Source organism: Myotis yumanensis, unplaced genomic scaffold (assembly GCF_028538775.1).
Source record: "Myotis yumanensis isolate MYYU_CA2020_CCGP unplaced genomic scaffold, mMyoYum1.0.hap1 SCAF_16, whole genome shotgun sequence".
Lineage (NCBI taxonomy): Eukaryota > Metazoa > Chordata > Mammalia > Chiroptera > Vespertilionidae > Myotis > Myotis yumanensis.
The window spans coordinates 35,357,545-35,376,223 of record NW_027223767.1 but is presented as its reverse complement, the minus strand read 5'-3'; the positions used below and the strand labels follow the sequence as shown (position 1 = coordinate 35,376,223).

At 38.2% G+C, this 18,679-nt stretch overlaps 1 protein-coding gene across 12 annotated transcripts in view; it reads left to right on the top strand.

Moving 5' to 3' along the window:
- The window catches only part of BPTF (bromodomain PHD finger transcription factor), a 115,366-nt gene that overhangs the window by 7,575 nt on the left and 89,112 nt on the right, over positions 1-18,679 (top strand). For all 12 annotated transcript variants that reach the window (XM_070393339.1, XM_070393337.1, XM_070393336.1 and 9 more), the window contains exon 2: positions 12,563-13,385. In XM_070393339.1, coding sequence (XP_070249440.1) covers positions 12,563-13,385 — 823 coding nt within the window. The remainder of the gene's footprint in view (positions 1-12,562; positions 13,386-18,679) is intronic.

Below are 18,679 nucleotides of genomic sequence, written 5' to 3'. Positions count from 1 at the left end.
GACCAGTGTGAGTGGAGTTGATTTTCACATCGTCAATGTGAGGACTCGTGCCAGGCATTAGAGGCACGGACATATGTAAGCCAAACACAAAATTTTAGATTATCATGATGGATGAGAAGCTGAGGATTCTAGACATGTATTTTATGAATGTAAAAAAAAAAAATTGAGAGACCAAAGCAGGTAGCATGGAGATTTAAAGAGTGAAGAATCTGAATCCAGGTTTCATAGGTTTGAATCTGGGCTCTGTGATGATGGGCAGTTTGCTCACCTCTTTGTGCCTCACTTTCCTTATTTATAAAATGGAGATAGAGTACTTATTCAAGGTGTTGTGATGGTTAAATGGGTTAATGCATATGAAATGCCTGGTTCAGTAAATATTAGCTATTGTTACCTGTTGATTTCTTCCTGAGCTGAAGATGGAGATTCTTTGATGATATAGAGACCTTACTTATAGTCTGTTGAAGGTATTATTTTATTCTATTGAAAGCTGTCAACTGATAAGGTAAAAAATATTTAAGTAAAAATGTACATTAAAACAACTTAAGAAATATTAAATGTTTAACTTCTCCATTTAAAAAATTTAGTTTATCGAACATCTGATTTATTCCAGAACTATAATAAATAATACATTTACTTCAATTATTTACAATGGTTGGAGAAAGCACTCCTGATACTTCTAGCTCTTTCGTTTTTCCTCCATGTCCTCTTTTTCTGCCTGTTCCTTAAACACTAGTTTTCCAGGTTTTCAAACCAGCCCATGGCTCTCTAACTGTCTCCCTCATTCCCCTGAGTTCTCATCTATTCTCAAGTTGTTATTTAAAATTACAATGAAAAATCATAAAAATAGTGTGGGTTTACTCTTTTGGGAAAATACACATGATAACAGATGAAAATCATCTGTAATCCTACCAACCATAGATAACTATGGTACATGTTTTTATGTATTTTTAAAATTCCATTTTTATGCCATGTTTTTATCTACATATTTAAAAAAAGAGAAAAAAGAAGTAAAGGTAACTAGGATCATATTAAACTGATTTCTTTTTTTTTTTAAATATATTTTTATTGATTTTTTACGGAGAGGAAGGGAGAGAGATAGAGAGAAACATCGATGAGAGAGAAACATCGATCAGCTGCCTCCTGCACATCTCCTACTGGGGATGTGCCCGCAACCCAGATACATGCCCTTGACCAGAATCGAACCTGGGACCTTTCAGTCCGCAGGCCAACGCTCTATCCACTGAGCCAAACCGGTTTCGGCTAAACTGATTTCTTTTATTTGTTATAAAGCAGGGTTTTCCCATATCATTATATCTTTATCAAAGTAGTACATAAACATTGGTAAAGTAGTATTAAAGACTCACAGTGAACAAAAGTGGTTCTTCGATGTACCTCTTCCTACGTTTCCAGAGGCAGTGGTTTTCTTTTCCTTTTTTTTTTTTTCTTTTTATCTCGGTTTTTCTTTGCTTTTTTTTTTTTAGGCAATGGTTTTCAATTCTTGTAGCTGGTTTTTATTTTTCTGATAATTATCACTATTTTAAAATGATATGCTTATATTTGATTTATCAATTTTAGACATTTCTCTCTTGACTTTTATATAGTAAATGAGCATTTAGCCCTGGTAAATTACCCTTACTTTCTTCTATGCTCTCATTGTAGTTATATAGCATGATTCTTGGTCAGGATAAGTTATGAGGGATTGATTACACTATTGTGGCTATTAAATGTTATTTACACTTGAATCAAATAATGCACTATGGTTATTACTTTCCTTGTAATTGTTTTCCTGGAATTATTGCCCCCCCCCCCCTTTTTTTTAACTGCTTAGTGTTCTATGTACTTAGCCTAGGGTACTATCCCTTACTTTAAAATATCTTATCGCTGAAACCGGTTTGGCTCAGTGGATAGAGCGTCGGCCTGTGGACTGAAGGGTCCCAGGTTCGATACCGGTCAAGGGCATGTACTTGGGTTGCGGGCACATCCCCAGTAGGGGGTGTGCAGGAGGCAGCTGATCGATGTTTCTCTCTCATCGATGTTTCTAACTCTCTATCTCGCTCCCTTCCTCTCTGTAAAAAAATCAATAAAATATATTAAAAAAATAAAAAATAAAATATCTTATCATTTCCTGTCCTGGTTGCAGCGTCGTTTGGTGCACCAAAGGTTCGCCAATTTGATTCTTGATTAGGGCAATACCCATTGGGGGGGTGTATGAGGCAACTGATTGATGTTTCTTTCTCTCTCCCTTCCTCTCTAAAAAGCAATAATAACATATCCTCGGGTGAGGATTAAAATAAATAAATAGATAAAATATCTTACCATTTCCTATTTTCCAAACTCTCCAATGTAGCAATTCCATGTATTCCTTATTGATCTCTCTTCTGCAGCCTTCAGCATTTCTGCTCTCACCTGAACTGTTGCTTGTTGCTCTGTAGGTTTTTGCTGCTTTCTCATGTTGGTTCTGTTTGTTAGGTCCTACATCTTTCTTGATTTACTTCCTTTTTTCAGTACAGCTCTAATTGCTTCCTAAGATGGATGCATGAGAAATATCCCTAACCCTTATTTTTTATTACGTGTCTGAAAATGCCCTTTTCAACCCTAATACTAGATTAATCGTTTGACTGGGTATAGGATCCTAAATAAAAAAATCAGTTTTACTTGGAATATTTGCTTTATTGTGTTCTAGCATCTAGTATTGCTGTTGAGAAGTCTAGTGCCATTCTGATTACCAGTAGTATTTCCATCATGTCTAAACTGTTTTGTTTTTCCTTTCTAAAAGCATTTAAGCTTTTCATGGTCTCCAATATTCTGAAGTTTTACAGTGATATCATATCCCTTGATGTGGCTCTTTTTAAGAATTTCAGATTTGCCTTGAAAAGTAGCCCTATTGAAACTTTAGTTCCTCTTTGCTTTTACAAATGGTGCTATTGTAAATGTGATAGATCTATCTTAGGTCGCCCAGACTGGTGTTTCCATAGGGTAGATTCTAGGAGTGGGATTATTGGGTTACATTTAATAGGCAATTAAATGAATTGGCAGTTATTTTAGGCTGAACCATCATTTACTTGTTTTAAAATCTTCCCTAATCTGAGTTTATGTGGCTTTCAAATTAACTTTTTCTAGAATCTACCGAAGTTTATCTCAGACCTTTAGCAGGTATTCTTGGATATGAATTAGGCCCAAAGTTCTTTCCTCATCAGTTTATTGGTAAATGTACTCACTTGTGGTATGAGTCTGAGGTTCACTCTCAAACTGGGCGGGGGTAGAATTTTCTGGCTAGGTAAGAATGGATTTCATCATTGTTTTTTAGCTTGAGTTTGACCTTACAGAAGTCATTCCTTTGTGGGCCTCAATTTACCTATCTAAAATATAGGCTGAACGAGATAATCTAATGGGTAGGAGATTGACAAACTTTCTCTTAAAGTGCCATATAATAAATATCTTAGGCTTTGGGGGCCAGACTGTCTTTGCTGCAGCTACTCAATTCTGCTATTGTAGCATGAAAGCAGTTGTAGAGAATAATAAACAAATGAGCATGGTTGTGTTCAAATAAAACTTTATTTACAAAAATAGGCAGTGGCTGGCCATAGTTTGCCAATCCCCTTTGAGCTCTTGACATTCGTTAATCTGTGGCTTGGATAATTAGGTTAGGGTAAAAGCTTTGCATTTTTATCTTATTTATTTACTTATTTTTTTAAATATATTTTTTATTGATTTTAGAGAGGAAGGGAGAGGGAGAGAGAGATAGAAACATCAATGATGAGGGAGAATCATCAATTGGCTGCCTCCTGCACGCCCCCCTACTGGGGATCAAGCCTGCAACCCAGGCATGTGCCCTTGGCCAGAATCCAACCTGGGACCCTTCAGTCTGTAGGCCGACGCTCTATCCACTGAGCCAAACCGGCTAGGGCAAAAAGCTTTGCATATTTATTTATTTTCTTTTTGGGCTTTGCATTTTTAAAATAACATTTCTGGCCCAACCGGTGTGGCTCAGTGGTTGAGCGGGGACCTATGAACCAGGAGATCACTGATCCATACCCTTCAGGGCTCATGCCCGGGTTGTGGCCTAGAGCTCCAGGAGGGGGTGTGCAGGAGGCAGCCAATCAATGATTTTCTCTCATCATTGATGTTTCTTTCTCTTCCTCTCCCTTCCTCTCTAAAATCAATAAAAATGTATGTTTTTTAAAATGTAAAGTTCTTACTAGACTTTCAGAAGTGTTAGAGAGAGATAGGAACATCGATGAGACAGGAACATCGTTGATTGGCTGCCTCCTGCATGCCCCACACTGGGGATTGAGGCCACAACCCAGGCATGTGCCCTGACCAGGAATAGAACCGGCTACCTCATGGTTCCTGGGTGGACGCTCAACCACTGTGCCACGCTGGCCGGGCTATTGAGTGATTTTTTGAATGTTGAACTAGCCTAATTCCAGGAGTTAAACTCTACTTGGTTGTGATGTGTTATACTTTTTATATCTTGCTGAATTCTCATTCATGGTGTTTTTGAGGATTTTTATGTCTGTGTTTTTTGGGGAGTTTTGTCTGTAGTTTTCTTGAAATGTCTTATCTGAGTTCAGTATCAGAGTAATGCCAGCCTCAAAATGAGTCAGAAAGTATTGCCTCTTTTTTTCTGTTTTCTGCAAGAGATTGTATAGGATTGTAATTGTTTCTTTAAAAGTTTGGTAGAATATTCCAATGATGTCATCTGGGCTTGGAGTTCTTTTTGTTGGAAGATTTTTAACTAGGAAGTTAATTTCTTTAATACATAGAAGGCTATACTTTTTTCATTCTTTCTTAAACATTTATTGTGGTGACATTGGTTAATAAAATTACATAAGTTTCAGTTGTACATTTCTGTAACACATCATCAGTATATTGCATTGTGTGTTTACCACCCTAGGTCAAGTCTCTTTCCATCACCATTTATTCCCATTTATCCTCTTCTATCTCCCCCCACCCTCTTTTCTCTTTGGTAATCACTATACTATTGTCCATGTCTGTGAGTTTTTAAATATTTTTGCTTAATCCTTTCACCTAGCCCCCCAACTCCTCTCCTCTCTGACAGCTCTCAGTCTGTTCTCTATATCTATGAGTCTGTTTCTGAGGCTGTATGGTTTGAATGGACTTTGATTATTCATGTCTTTCAAGAAATTAGTTTCTTTCATGTGAGCTCAATTTATCAATATAAAAGTGTTCATAATATTTTCTTATCTTTTTAATATCTGTAAAGTCTATAGTAATGTTATCTGTCTCATTCCTGATACTGAAATTTGTCTTCCAGTGTTAATCCATTTAATTAATCTATTAAGAGAAGCAGCCTTTGGGTGTGCTAGTATTGATTTTTGTGTATACTTTTGTATTTCATTGACTTTTGTTCTACTCTTTTAAATAGGTGGATGTGTGGCAATGAACACAGGAACACCAAAGTATAATAACCACTTGTAAACGTTTGTTCTACTCTTGATTGTTTCCCTCCTGCTTGTTTCAGGTTTAATTTGCTCTTATTTTGGTTTCTGAAAGTAGAAACTTACCTTACAATCATTTACTTGAGACTTTTTAAAAAAAAAAAGAAATATATTTTTATTGATTTCTGAGAGGAAGGGAGAGGGAGGGAGGGAGGGAGGGAGGGACGGAGGGAGGGAGAGAGATAGAAACATCAGTGATGAGAGAGAATCAGATTGGCTGCCTCCTACACTGGGAATCAGCCCACAACCCAGGCATGTGCCCCTGACTGGGAATCGAACTATGACTTCCTGGTTCATAGGTCAACGCTCAACCACTGAGCCATGCCGGCTGGGCAAGACTTTCCTTTTCTAATGTAGGCATTTAGTGCTATAAGTGTCCCTCTATGCACTTTATAAGCTGCATCCCACAATTTTTGATTTGTTGTATTTTCATTAAGTTCACAATATTTTCCAATTCCTATTGTGACTTAATCTTTGATCCATGGATTGTTTCAAAGTATACTGTTTAATTTTCAAACATTTGGGGCATTTCCCAGATATTTTTCTGTTACTGGTTTTTAATTTAATTCCATTATGGTCAGATAACATAACAGGTATGACTAATTTTTTAAAAAAATCATTTGAGATTGTTTTATGGCCCAAAACATTGTCCATGTATATTTGGAAGAAAGGTGTATTCTGCTGCTGTTGGGTAGTGTTCCATAAGTGTCAGTTAGATCAGATTTGTTGATAGTGTTGTTAAGATCTTCTATAACCTTGCTGATTTTCTGTCTACTTGTTCTATTGATTACTAAGAGAGGAGTGTTGTTGTCAATCTCCTGGAAGTTCTGTATGGTTATGCTTCATGTATTTTTTATGGCTTTGTTACTAGGTGTATAAACATTATGGTTGTTTGTTTATGGTTTTGTCTTGGATATTTGGCCCCTGTATCATTATGAAATGATCTTCTTTACCCCTGGTAATACTCATTGCTTTTAAAAATCTATTAATATTAATGTAGCTAATTCAGCTTTTTTGGGGAATACCAGTAGTTTGGTATAACTTTTCCCACCTTTTTACTTTTCATTTATGTCATATTTTCAGATGGTTCCTTGTTGTTATTTTTTTAATCCAGTCTTCTGACAGCCTCTTTTAGTTATTGTGTTTGGATTATTTACACCTTCCTTTCATATCAGTTCTGTTCTGATCATGCCTCACGAGGCAACCTTAGTTCTGTTGCTTGAGTTTCCACAAAAGTCTTACTTTCTGCTTGGTAGTAGGATATCCAATTTCTGTGAAGTACTAGTTTTCAAACTTGGCTGCATAGGAGAATTATCTAAGAAGAAAGATAAAAATACTGTACTGAGCTTCACGTAGGACTCTGTAAATTTAACACTTTTTAACAGCTTACCATGTGGTTTTGCTGCACCTCCAGTTTTAGGATGGATTATTTAAGGCAGCTTCTCAAACTTTAATGAGCATATGAATCAACTGAAAATTTTGAGAAACTGTGGATCCTAATTTAGTAGGCCTGGGGTAGGACCAGAGATTCTGAATTTCTCTCATGCATACTAGGTAATGCCAATCACATGTTAAATAGTAAGGTTTGAAGGTAACTTCTGGAATTAGTGAATGTCTTCTTTTATATATATATATACATACACACACACACACACTCTCACTCTCTCTGGAGGTGCAGTGCACGGATTTGTGCACCAGTGTGATCCCTTAGCTTGGCCTGCACCCTCTTGCAATCCAGGACCACTTGGGGGATGTTGGATTGCCAGTTTTGACCGGGGTGGCCTACAGGGATCAGGCCGAAACCGGCAGTCCCGACCTTCCCCAAGGGATATAGTAGTGCATGAAGCGGCAGGCCGCTGGGGAGGAGCCTGAGCCTGGGCCGGGCACCGTGCAGCTCCCGCTCATCCTAGCCTCGCTGCGCCTGCTGCCACTGCCGCTCAGTAAGCTCGCTGAGCGGCGCTCCCACTGTGGGAGCGCACTGACCACCAGGAGGCAGCTCCTGCATTGAGCTTCTGCCCCGTGGTGGTCAGTGTGTGTCATAGTGTGTCACTTAGGCTTTTATATATAGAGAGATAGTGATCTCAGAGAGGAAGGGAGAGGGAGAGAGAGATAGAAACGTCAGTGATGAGAGAGAATCATTGATTGGCTGCCTCCTGCATGCCCACCACTGGGGATCAAGCCTGCAACCTGGGCATGTGCCCTGACTGGGAATTGAACCATGATCTCGTGGTTCATAGGTTGATGTTCAACACTGAGCCACACCAGCTGGACTGGAATTAGTGAATGTCTTCTGATGTATATGAATTTTTATTCATCTGGATTTTAGAGAGATAACCTTTCTAATCTCTAGGGCAGTGGTTCTGAAAGTGTGGGCCTCAACCAGCAAAATTAGCATCACCTAGGAGCTGTTAGAACTGCAAATTCTGAGATTCTGTCCTAGACCTATTGAGTCAGAAGCTATTTTAATCACAATCCACTCTCAAGGTGATTCTGATGTACAACACTTGAGGACCACTGTCCTAGGAGTTTTCACTATAGTTGTCTGTCTGCTTATATAGTGAGAAGTAAAAACACATTTCGAACATCTATATATATATAAAAGGCTAAGTGACCGGCTGACCGGCCTGTACATATGATGCACACTGACCACCAGGGGGCAGATGCTCAACGCAGGAGCTGCTGCGCTGCAGTGACTTGACAGCGGTGGTTCTTGGGTGACGCATCCTGGAACCAGAGAGGAGGGAGTCTGATTCCTCGCAGGGCCACGCAGTTCCACCTTTGGCCTTAGGTTATGCTGTTGCTAGGGCACTGTTGCCCCAAATCTGGTTTACTGTTGAGCTGCGGTGACTTGGCAGTGGCGGTTCTTGGGTGATGCACCCCAGGACCAGAGAGGAGAATGCGCAGCCCTGCTTCCTTTCAATGTGCATGAATCCGTGCACCGGGCCACTAGTCTTCAAATAAAATACATCATTTTCTTGTGCAAATTGCATGGGCTAGCACTTCAAAACTACTATTTCTTTGAATAAATATATCTTATTATGTACCAGCCATTTATTCACAGCAAAAAACAACATAGACAAAACTACCTGCCTTTAAGGAGATTACAGTGGGGCCTTGACTTACGAGTTTAATTCGTTCCATGACGGAGCTCGTAACTCAAATTACTCGTATGTCACATCAAAAAGTGAACGAGTGAGACACGTGATGCTGGGCTGATGTTGTGGCGTTCACTGTGACGTTCGCTGCGCCAACTAGCAGTGGGGTATCTGAAGCTAGCTCGTAACCCAAATTTTAGCTCGCAACTCAAAGCAAAAAATCGGCCGAGAGACGGCTCGTATCTTGAAAAACTCGTTAGTGGGGACACTCGTAAGTCAAGGCCCCACTGTATATTCTAGTGGTGGTATTAACTACTAGTCTATTCATCCATAAGCAACAGATAAACCTATTTTGCATGGCTTTGAATTGTTGATAGTTGTGTAGAAATTTTTTTGTTTGTTTCATGGTGGTTTTTTTAAAAAATATTTTTACTTATTTCAGAGAGGAAGGGAGAGAGAGATAGAAACATCAGTGATGGGAGAGAATCATTGATTAGCTGCCTTGTGCATGCCCCCCACTGGGGATTGAGCCAGCAACCCAGGCATATGCCCTTGACCGGAATCGAACCTGGGATCCTTCAGTCTGCAGGCCGATGCTCTATCCACTAAGCCAAACCAGCTAGGGCAGTGTTTCATGGTATTTTTAAGATTGATCCATGCTGACATATGTAGCCTTAATTAGTCAAGATTGCTTTTTAGAATTCTGTCAAATGAATGTTCCACAATTTAACCATTGCCCTGTTGTACATTTGATTATTTTCAGCTTGATTGACTGTTTGCTTTTAATTAATGAATTTATTTATTTATAATTTTGTATTTTATATTGAATTCAGAGAGAGGAAAGGAAAGAGAAAGAGAGAGAAATATCAAAGTGAGAGAGAGAGAAGCATTGATCGGTTGCCTTCCACATGCCCCGACCTGGGAAATGGAAACTTGGTTATGTGCCCAGACCAGGAATCGAACCTGTCATCTTTTGGTGCTTGGGGGGACACTCCAACCAACTGAGCCACACTGGCCATGGTGACTGCTTTTATAAACAATATCGAATGTTCTGCATATATGACGAAAGCTTCTCTAGAGAAATGTTATTCAGATTGTGGGCTGCACATTTTTAAAGCAGAAAGAGAATATGAGAAGGTATTAGAATAGGATAGAAGATAGTATGACATATAGAAAAAACTAGTTTTGTACAATTTCTGTTTTGGGATATGTGTGTACTGGATTGAGATGTAAAATGTATTTACTTTGGATCATGGGTAAAATGTTTGCAGACTGCTCTCTCAGGGTTATATATATACACACAACCATAACCTATTACTGAATTGCTTTATGAAGTGGTGGTACTAGTTTACAGTCCCACTGGCATTTCTGTTGTTCTACATTTCCCCCAAGATTGTTTGGTTGAACTTTTAAATTTTTGTCTATCTACTAGTATGAGTGTGAAACAGTGTCTCAGTGTGGTTTTACTTTGTCTTTTCCTGATAATTAGTGATATTGATGTTAATCCTTTTTATAAAATACAGAAAAATTAATGTACTTTACTAGATATTAATGCTAACCTAACTCTACCCCTAAATTTGATCAGTATTGAAAATGGCAAAATCCTCAGTGGCATAAATACATTTTCATGAATGGTTGAAATGACTTGACTTGCTAATACTAATGATTGACAGTTGAGGGGCTTACGTTGTTTATTTTTGAATTTTCTCTTTATATACTACAAGAGGCCTGATGCACAAAATTCGTGCACTGGTGTGTGTGTGTGTGGGGTGTCCCTCAGCCTGGCCTGTCACAGCAACCGGTCATTCTGCCGTTCGGTCGATTTGCATATTATTCTTTTATTATATAGGATAATCTGTGCTCAATTCTATAAGCCTGAACCTTTGAATTTGGTATAATGACCTTATATTTGTATTCCTACATGACTATCAGTAACTATTAGTAAGCATCATTTTATTGATTTAGATATTAACTTCATATCTATCTATCTATCTATATATATATAAATCTTCACCCATTTTAAGAGAGAGAGAGAGAGAGAGAGATCGAACCTACACCAGGGATCGAACCTACAACCTTTCTGGTACAGGACAATGCTCTAACTAACTGAACCCAGGACGACCAATATTTTTTTAAATATTATAATAAAAAAGCATGTATGTGATGTTAAAAAACATAAAAAGGTAAAAAAAATTAGTCTGTCTTTTTCTGTCCATTTCTCCTCCCCAGAAGCAACTACTTTAAAAAGATTCTTATATGACCTCTTAGATATGTATACTTTATCATTGCCCCTTTTTCTTTTTTGTTTCTAATTTGCTTTTTTTTTCTTTTTAAATTTTTATATATTGACTTTGAGAGAGAGAGAGAGAGACATCTATTTGTTGTTTCACTTGTTTGTGCATTCATTGGTTGATTCTTGTATGTGCCCTGACTGGAGATCAAACTTGCAACCTTTTAGTTTATGGGATGATGCTCCAAGCAACTGAGCCACCTGATCAGGAGGATAGTTCTATTTTTAATTTTTTTTAGGAATGTTCATATTGTTTTCCAATGTGGCTGCACCAATTTGCATTCCCACTAACAATGAACAAGGGTTCCCTTTTTCCATATCTTTGCCAACACTTTTTTATTGATGATAGCCTTTCTGACAGGTGTGAGGTGATATCTCATGGTGGTTTTCCTTTTCTAAAATATATTTTTATTGATTTTCAGAGAGAGAGATAGAAACATCAATGATAAGAGAAAATCATTGATAGGCTGCCTCCTGCATGCCCCACACTGGGGATCGAGCCCGCAACCCAGGCATGTGCCCTGATCGGGAATAGAACCATGATCTCCTGGTTCATAGGTCAACACTCAACTACTGAGCTATACCAGCCAGGCTCTCATGGTAGTTTATTTTTATTTATTTATTTTTAAATATATTTTATTAATTTTTTACAGAGAGGAAGGGAGAGAGATAGAGAGTTAGAAACATCGATGAGAGAGAAACATCGATCAGCTGCCTCCTGCACATGTCCCACTGGGGATGTGCCCGCAACCAAGGTACATGCCCTTGACCGGAATCGAACCTGGGACCTTTCAGTCCGCAGGCCGACCCTCTATCCACTGAGCCAAACCGGTTTCGGCATCTCATGGTAGTTTTAATTTTCATTTCTCCGATGAATAATGATGTTGAGCATCTTTTTATATGTCTATTGGGCATTTGTATGTTCTCTTTGGAGAAGTGTCTATTAATGTCCTCTGTCCATTAAAATTTTTTTTGTTTTGTTTTAAATTGATTTTAGTGAGAAAAGGGCGAGAGAGAGAAAGAAACAAGGGTTGATTGTTCCACTTGTTTATGCATTCATTGGTTCTTGTGTGTTCCCTGATATGCCAAAGTTGCAGGTTCGTTCCCCAATCAGGGAACACACTCTACATGACAAGGGCCCATCTGCCCATTTTTTAACTAGATTGGTTTTTCGTGTAAAGTTGTATGAGTTCTTTATGAATTTTAGATATTGACTCCTTATCAGATGTATCATTGACAAATATGTTCTCCCAATTGTTAGGTTGTCTTTTCATTTTGTTGATGGTTTCCTTTGCTATGCGAAACTTTTTTAATTTGATATAGTCCCATTTGTTTATTTTTCCTTTTATTTCCCTTTCCTAGGTAGCTATAGCAGAAAAAATATTAGTAAGACCAAAGTCAGAGAGTTTATTGTCTATATTTTCATTCAGTTTTATGGTTCCAGTTCTTACATTTAGGTCTTTAATCCATTTTAGTTTATGCTTGGAGATGGTATAAAAAAATGATCTAGTTTCAGAATTTAAATTTTCTATAGATTTAAAAATTAGACCTAAATCATTGCTTCTTGGTGTTATTTTAACTTGATAGTTATTAGAAAAATAAAAGTGTCCTTATATAATTTTTGAGGTATATATTCAAACAGGAAAAATTGGAAAACCCTTAGTTTGTAGAAATGGTATATTGATTTGTAATTAATACCTTTTCTTTATTTACAGGTAGGCGAAAACCAAGAGTACATCGGCCTCGTTCTCCAATATTGGAAGAAAAAGACATCCCACCCCTTGAATTCCCCAAGTCCTCTGAGGATTTAATGGTGCCTAATGAGCATATAATGAACGTTATTGCCATTTATGAGGTACTGCGGAACTTTGGCACTGTATTAAGGTTATCTCCTTTTCGCTTTGAGGACTTCTGCGCAGCTTTAGTGAGTCAAGAGCAGTGTACACTTATGGCGGAGATGCACGTTGTGCTTTTGAAAGCAGTTTTGCGTGAAGAAGACACTTCCAATACTACCTTTGGACCTGCTGATCTGAAAGATAGCGTTAATTCCACGCTCTATTTCATAGATGGAATGACGTGGCCGGAGGTGCTGCGGGTGTACTGTGAGAGTGATAAGGAGTACCATCATGTGCTTCCTTACCAAGAAGCAGAGGACTATCCTTATGGACCAGTAGAGAACAAAATCAAAGTTCTGCAGTTCTTAGTTGATCAGTTTCTTACCACAAATATTGCTCGTGAGGAATTGATGTCTGAAGGGGTGATTCAGTATGATGACCATTGTAGGGTTTGTCACAAACTCGGGGATTTGCTTTGCTGTGAGACATGTTCAGCAGTATACCATTTGGAATGTGTGAAACCACCTCTTGAGGAGGTGCCAGAGGATGAATGGCAGTGTGAAGTCTGTGTAGCACATAAGGTGCCTGGAGTGACTGACTGTGTTGCTGAAATCCAAAAAAACAAACCATATATTCGACATGAACCTATTGGATATGACAGAAGTCGGAGGAAATACTGGTTCTTAAACCGAAGACTCATAATGTAAGTAAATCTGGCCTTGATTTTTTTTTTCAGGTTAGTAATGATAATAACTTCTTTTAATAATATTTGATCCTTTCATTTAAAAAAGGAAATTATCTTTATGAGGGTTCCATTCCAGTCAAGGGCACGCACCTGGGTTGCAGGTTTGATCCCCGCCCCCAGTGCGAAAGGTAACCAATCCATGTATATATCTCATATAGATGTTTCTCCCAACTCTGTCTCTCTCCTTCTCCCCCTTCCCTTCCACTCTCTCTAAAAATTAATGGGGGAAAAATCCTCACTCCTCAGGTGAGGATTAAACAAAATAAAATAAAAACAGTTTTTAAAGTTGTAAAGAAAGAAAAGTATTAAAAATAGCAAAATACCTAATTGTTTTCAATGCCTAGGATAGGAAATAGGTTACTAAACAGATTGCCACTATGGGCCTTTCCCGCATTATATTCCCTACAGCCCATTCTCACTGTGGTGTTAGGATTTTCTTGAATTTTTTTTAGTTTTACTTTGTCTATATATGTGAAGCAGCAAGAACAAACCAGCAGTCTAAGGAAAGATCAGTTTTGCTATTAGTCCATTAATGGCTGCAGTCTCTCAGAAGATAGGCCCAGCAGACTAGACTCATGGTGTATTCCTGGCTTCTGCTTTCCTCAGGGTTTTCAAGAGGCTCTTTCAAGCAGGTCAGGAGGCAGTCTGGGAAATCCTGGTGTTGGGCAAGGTTGTAGCGTGGACTTGGTTTTGGACAACCTGTGGAAATTTGGTCAGAGGGAATGGGCTACTTCATATTTTCAGGTTCTAAAGTTTTTTTTTGAAGATATTTTTAAAATTGATTTTTAGAGAGAAAGGAAGGGAGAAGGAAAGAGAGAAAAACATCGATGTGAGAGTGAAACATCTATCGGCTGCCTTCTTCACACCTCTACCAGGGATTGAGCCCGCAACCTGGGCATGTGCCCTGACCGGGAATCGAACCAGCAGCCTTTTAGTACACAGGATGACACCCAACCAACTGAGCCACACCGGCCAGGGCTCAGCTTCTAAAGGTTTTTTTGTGTGAGTGTTTTTTAATGTTTTTGTTGATTTTAGAAAGAAAGGAAAGGAGAGGAAGAGAGAGAGGGAAGCATTGATGTAAGAGAACAACATTGATCGTTGCCTCCTGTATGTTCCAGGACCAGGGATTGAACTGCAACCTTTTGGTGTATGGGACGATGCTCTAACATCGTTGGTTAGAGCATCGTCCCATACAGTCAGGGCTAAGATGCTTCTTCTTGATATTTGTTTTGGTCTCTTCCATCCTCTGATGTTTATTAATCCTTAATTTTTTGTCCCTCATTAACACTTTGGATTATATCAATGATTGGAAGTTCTGAGCAAGTTGGTAGGCTTTATCAATTTTGAGCTTTACTGTTTAATGTTGCTATCTTTAATTCCTCTTGAGCTTGTCAGATGGCCCAGAGAGGTATTTTCTACTGGGAGCATGACATCTGTAAGGCTTATTATGCAATAATCAGTGGTCTAGGCCTTGGTTTTAGGGTTTAGACCAGCGGTTCTCAACCTGTGGGTCGTGACCCTTTTGGGGGTCGAACGACCCTTTCACAGAGGTCGCCTAAATACATCCTGCATATCAGATATTTACATTACGATTCATAACAGTAGCAAAATTACAGTTGTGAAGTAGCAACGAAAATAATTTTATAGTTGGGGGTCACCACAACATGAGGAACTGTATTAAAGGGTCGTGGCATTAGGAAGGTTGAGAACCACTGGTTTAGACCAAGGTGTAGCTAGTAGCATTTATTGTGTGCCTGACAGTGTTATAAGCATTTTATATACATTTTTTCATTAATTCTCATAAGAACCCAATAATGTAGGTACTATTTTTGTCTGCATTTTAAAAATAAGTATGTTTTTATTATTTTTTTAGAGAGAGGAAGGGAGAGGTAGATAGAAACATCAATTCGCTACTTCCTGCATGCCCCCTACTGGGGATGAGCCCACAAACTGAGCATGTGCCCTGACTGGGAATCTAACTCATGATCTCTTGGTTCATGGGTTGATGCTCAAACCACTGTACCACACCAGCCAGGCTTGTCTGCATTTTGTAGATGAAGGGACTAAAGCTCAGAAAAGTTAAGTAACTTGCCCTAGGACTTGACTGTCAGAAAGTAGGAGCTGGAATATTTTTAAAAATTGATTTTAGGGAGAGAGAGAAAGAGAAAGATTGGTTTGTTGCTAGTATGTGCCCTGACTGGGGATTGAACCTGAAACCTTGGTGTAGCAGAGCGATGCTTTTCTAACTGAGTTACCTTGCCAGGGCTGGAATTATTTTTCAGAAACTGTTTATAAAAATATTTTCAATAACAAATTTTATACTGTAGCATAGTTTCCAAGCCATTGTCTTGAGAAGTCTGCAACTCACATTGATTTAGCTATTAAAATCAATGCTTATAACTAGGGGTGACCAGGGGCGGGGAGGAGATAGTATAATAGTTTTTGATAATACATGGGTTGGGTATTTCTGAGATCTTTAAAATTTTGAGACAAAGGCATTTTTAGAAAATATAAAATAAGTGACATTTCAAAAATATTTTGTTTCCTAATAAATCTGTATCAGTATATAAAGCCAGCACTCAGGCAAGCAGGAGAGAACTTTTTTAATATATATATTTTATTGATTTTTTACAGAGAGGAAGGGAGAGGGATAGAGAGCTAGAAACATCGATGAGAGAGAAACATCGATCAGCTGCCTCCTGCACACCCCCCACTGGGGATGTGCCCGAAACCAAGGTACATGTCCTTGACTGGAATCGAACCTGGGACCCTTCACTCCGCAGGCTGATGCTCAATCCACTGAGCCAAACCGGTTAGGGCGAGAACTTTTTTGAATGTAGGTAAATAAGTGCAAACTATTGAAATTACATGAGTCAGAGGACTTAAGACGTTATCTTTGAAGCACCTATGCATGGATTTGTGCTACATTATTAATGAAATGTATTTTTCTAAATTGAAATTCTTAAAGTTAGATTAAAACATAAGTTATATGTTTGGCAATGAAACTGTTTATTTAAATGCATTTGCTTTGAAAGGTTAAATCATAATTACTCAAATTGCTTTTTTAAATGCATAATAAAATACACAAAACTTAAATGAAGATTTCGGACAAATAAGGTATCTTTTTTCATAATTTGATATTTTGACTGTTTTCTTTGTAAAGTCAAATACGAAACTTTAAATGTCATTGTTAGTGATAATTAACTTACTTGTCAATAACTTGGGCCAATCTGAAAGATTTTACATCTTTTTAAAGTTAAATTAAAACAATTTCAGTTTAAGTGCCCTCTTGTGGTAGATTGTATGTGTACTCCTGGTGAAAGTTTTAAAGCCGTATATGTACTAGTATACTGCTCAGATCACAGTATGTGGAGATTTGGTGTATCCACTCCCTGGAAGCCCAGAAGTTGAAAATGATGATGAATCATGTCTAATGGGGGGGGAGGGGGTCATGTCTAAAACAAAGTCTGGGGCAGTGAACAAGTTTTAATTATATTGCTAGTAGTTTGTAAAAATAGTTTTTCCATTATTGCTTTTAATTGTTTAACATTCATTTAAAAATACGTTTTTTTATTGGTATAGGTTAGTGAAGCATAAAATAAAAGAAAGGTTCTTTTTAGTCTACCTGAGGAACCAAGATGTTGGGTAAACAATGTAGAGATTGGGAGAGCCAGTTTTCTTAATTATTGCTTTCATCCTGTCAATCATTTGCTATGAAATTGGGACTTTCAGTAAAATAGTAATTGCAAAATTAGGGAAATGACCCTTTCCTGTCATTCTCCATTATGAAAATTACCTTGAACACAGCATTTAAAAACTCTGTATTTTTTAATTTGCCAAATAAACTAAACTATACTTTTTAATCTACACAGCTTTGCTTATAAGGACACCCGGCATTGGATTTAGGGCTTACATTAAGTCCAGAGATCCTTAGCTAATTATGTCTTCCAAGACCCTATTTCCAAATAAGGTCACATTCTAAGGTTTCAAGTGGCCGTGAATTTCTTAGTTTCTGTGGGTTTGTTTAGAAAGGAAACTAAAACTTAATGTTAGTCATTAACCTCTTATCTTGCCAGAGTAAAAAAAAACAAACAAATAAACTTTATAATGTAGACATATGTATGTTTGCTTATAAATATAATTTTTTGGCAAAGGTTTTCATCCCAGCCATCCTTTCCTGCCATCCAGTGAGCTCTTTGTGCTGATTGTGTCTGTAGGAAAGCCAGGTCAGTTGGGCTTATACAAAGAACATTGTAGGGACAGAACGGTAAAAACCACATTTTAACCCCAAAATCAAATATACATACAAAACAATGTATATTTGTATAGAAAAGTTGCTGTTGTCACTTAATGTGGCACACAAGAACTATTGTTTTTATTCTGCTCATCAAAGATGATACTTAACACTGACAATATTTTTTCTTCTTGAAGCTACATGTAGAGGGACAAATTCTTTAAAAGCATAAAGCAGCAAAACAGAATTAATAACTGCTATTGCTTTCAAAGAAAACTTGTTTTAATATTTATATACCTAGTCACGTTTACATGCTGTACATAAGTATTAAAACAAGTTTTCTTTTTTTTTTTTAAATATATTTTTATTGATTTCAGAGAGGAAGGGAGAGGGAGAGAGAGATAGAAACGTCAATGATGAGAGAGAATAATTGATTGGCTGCCTCCTGCACATCCCCAACTGGGGATCGAGCCTGCAACCCAGGCATGTGCCTCTGACTGGAATCGAACCCGGGACCCTTCGGTCCACAGTCCAATGCTCTATCCGCTGAGCCAAACCAGCCAGGGCAAAACAAGTTTTCTTGTTGAGGGCACATGCCCAGGTAGCGGGTTCAATCCTCAGTAGGGGCTGTGCAAGAGGCAGCCAATCAGTGATTCTCTCTCATCATTGATGTTTCTCTCTCTCTCTCCCTCTCCCTTCCTCTCTGAAATCAATAAAAATATATTTTTTAAAAAAGGAAAATATTGCCAAAACCGGTTTGGCTCAGTGGATAGAGCATTGGCCTGCGGACTGGAGGGTCCCGGGTTCGATTCCGGTCAAGGGCATGTACCTGGGTTGCGGGCACATCCCCAGTGGGAGATGTGCAGGAGGCAGCTGATTGATGTTTCTCTCTCATCGATGTTTCTAGCCCTCTGTCTCTCTCCCTTCCTCTCTGTGAAAAATCAATAAAATATATTTTTTAAAAAAAGGAAAATATTGTCAATGTTAAGTGTTACCTTTGATGAGCAGAATAAAAAAA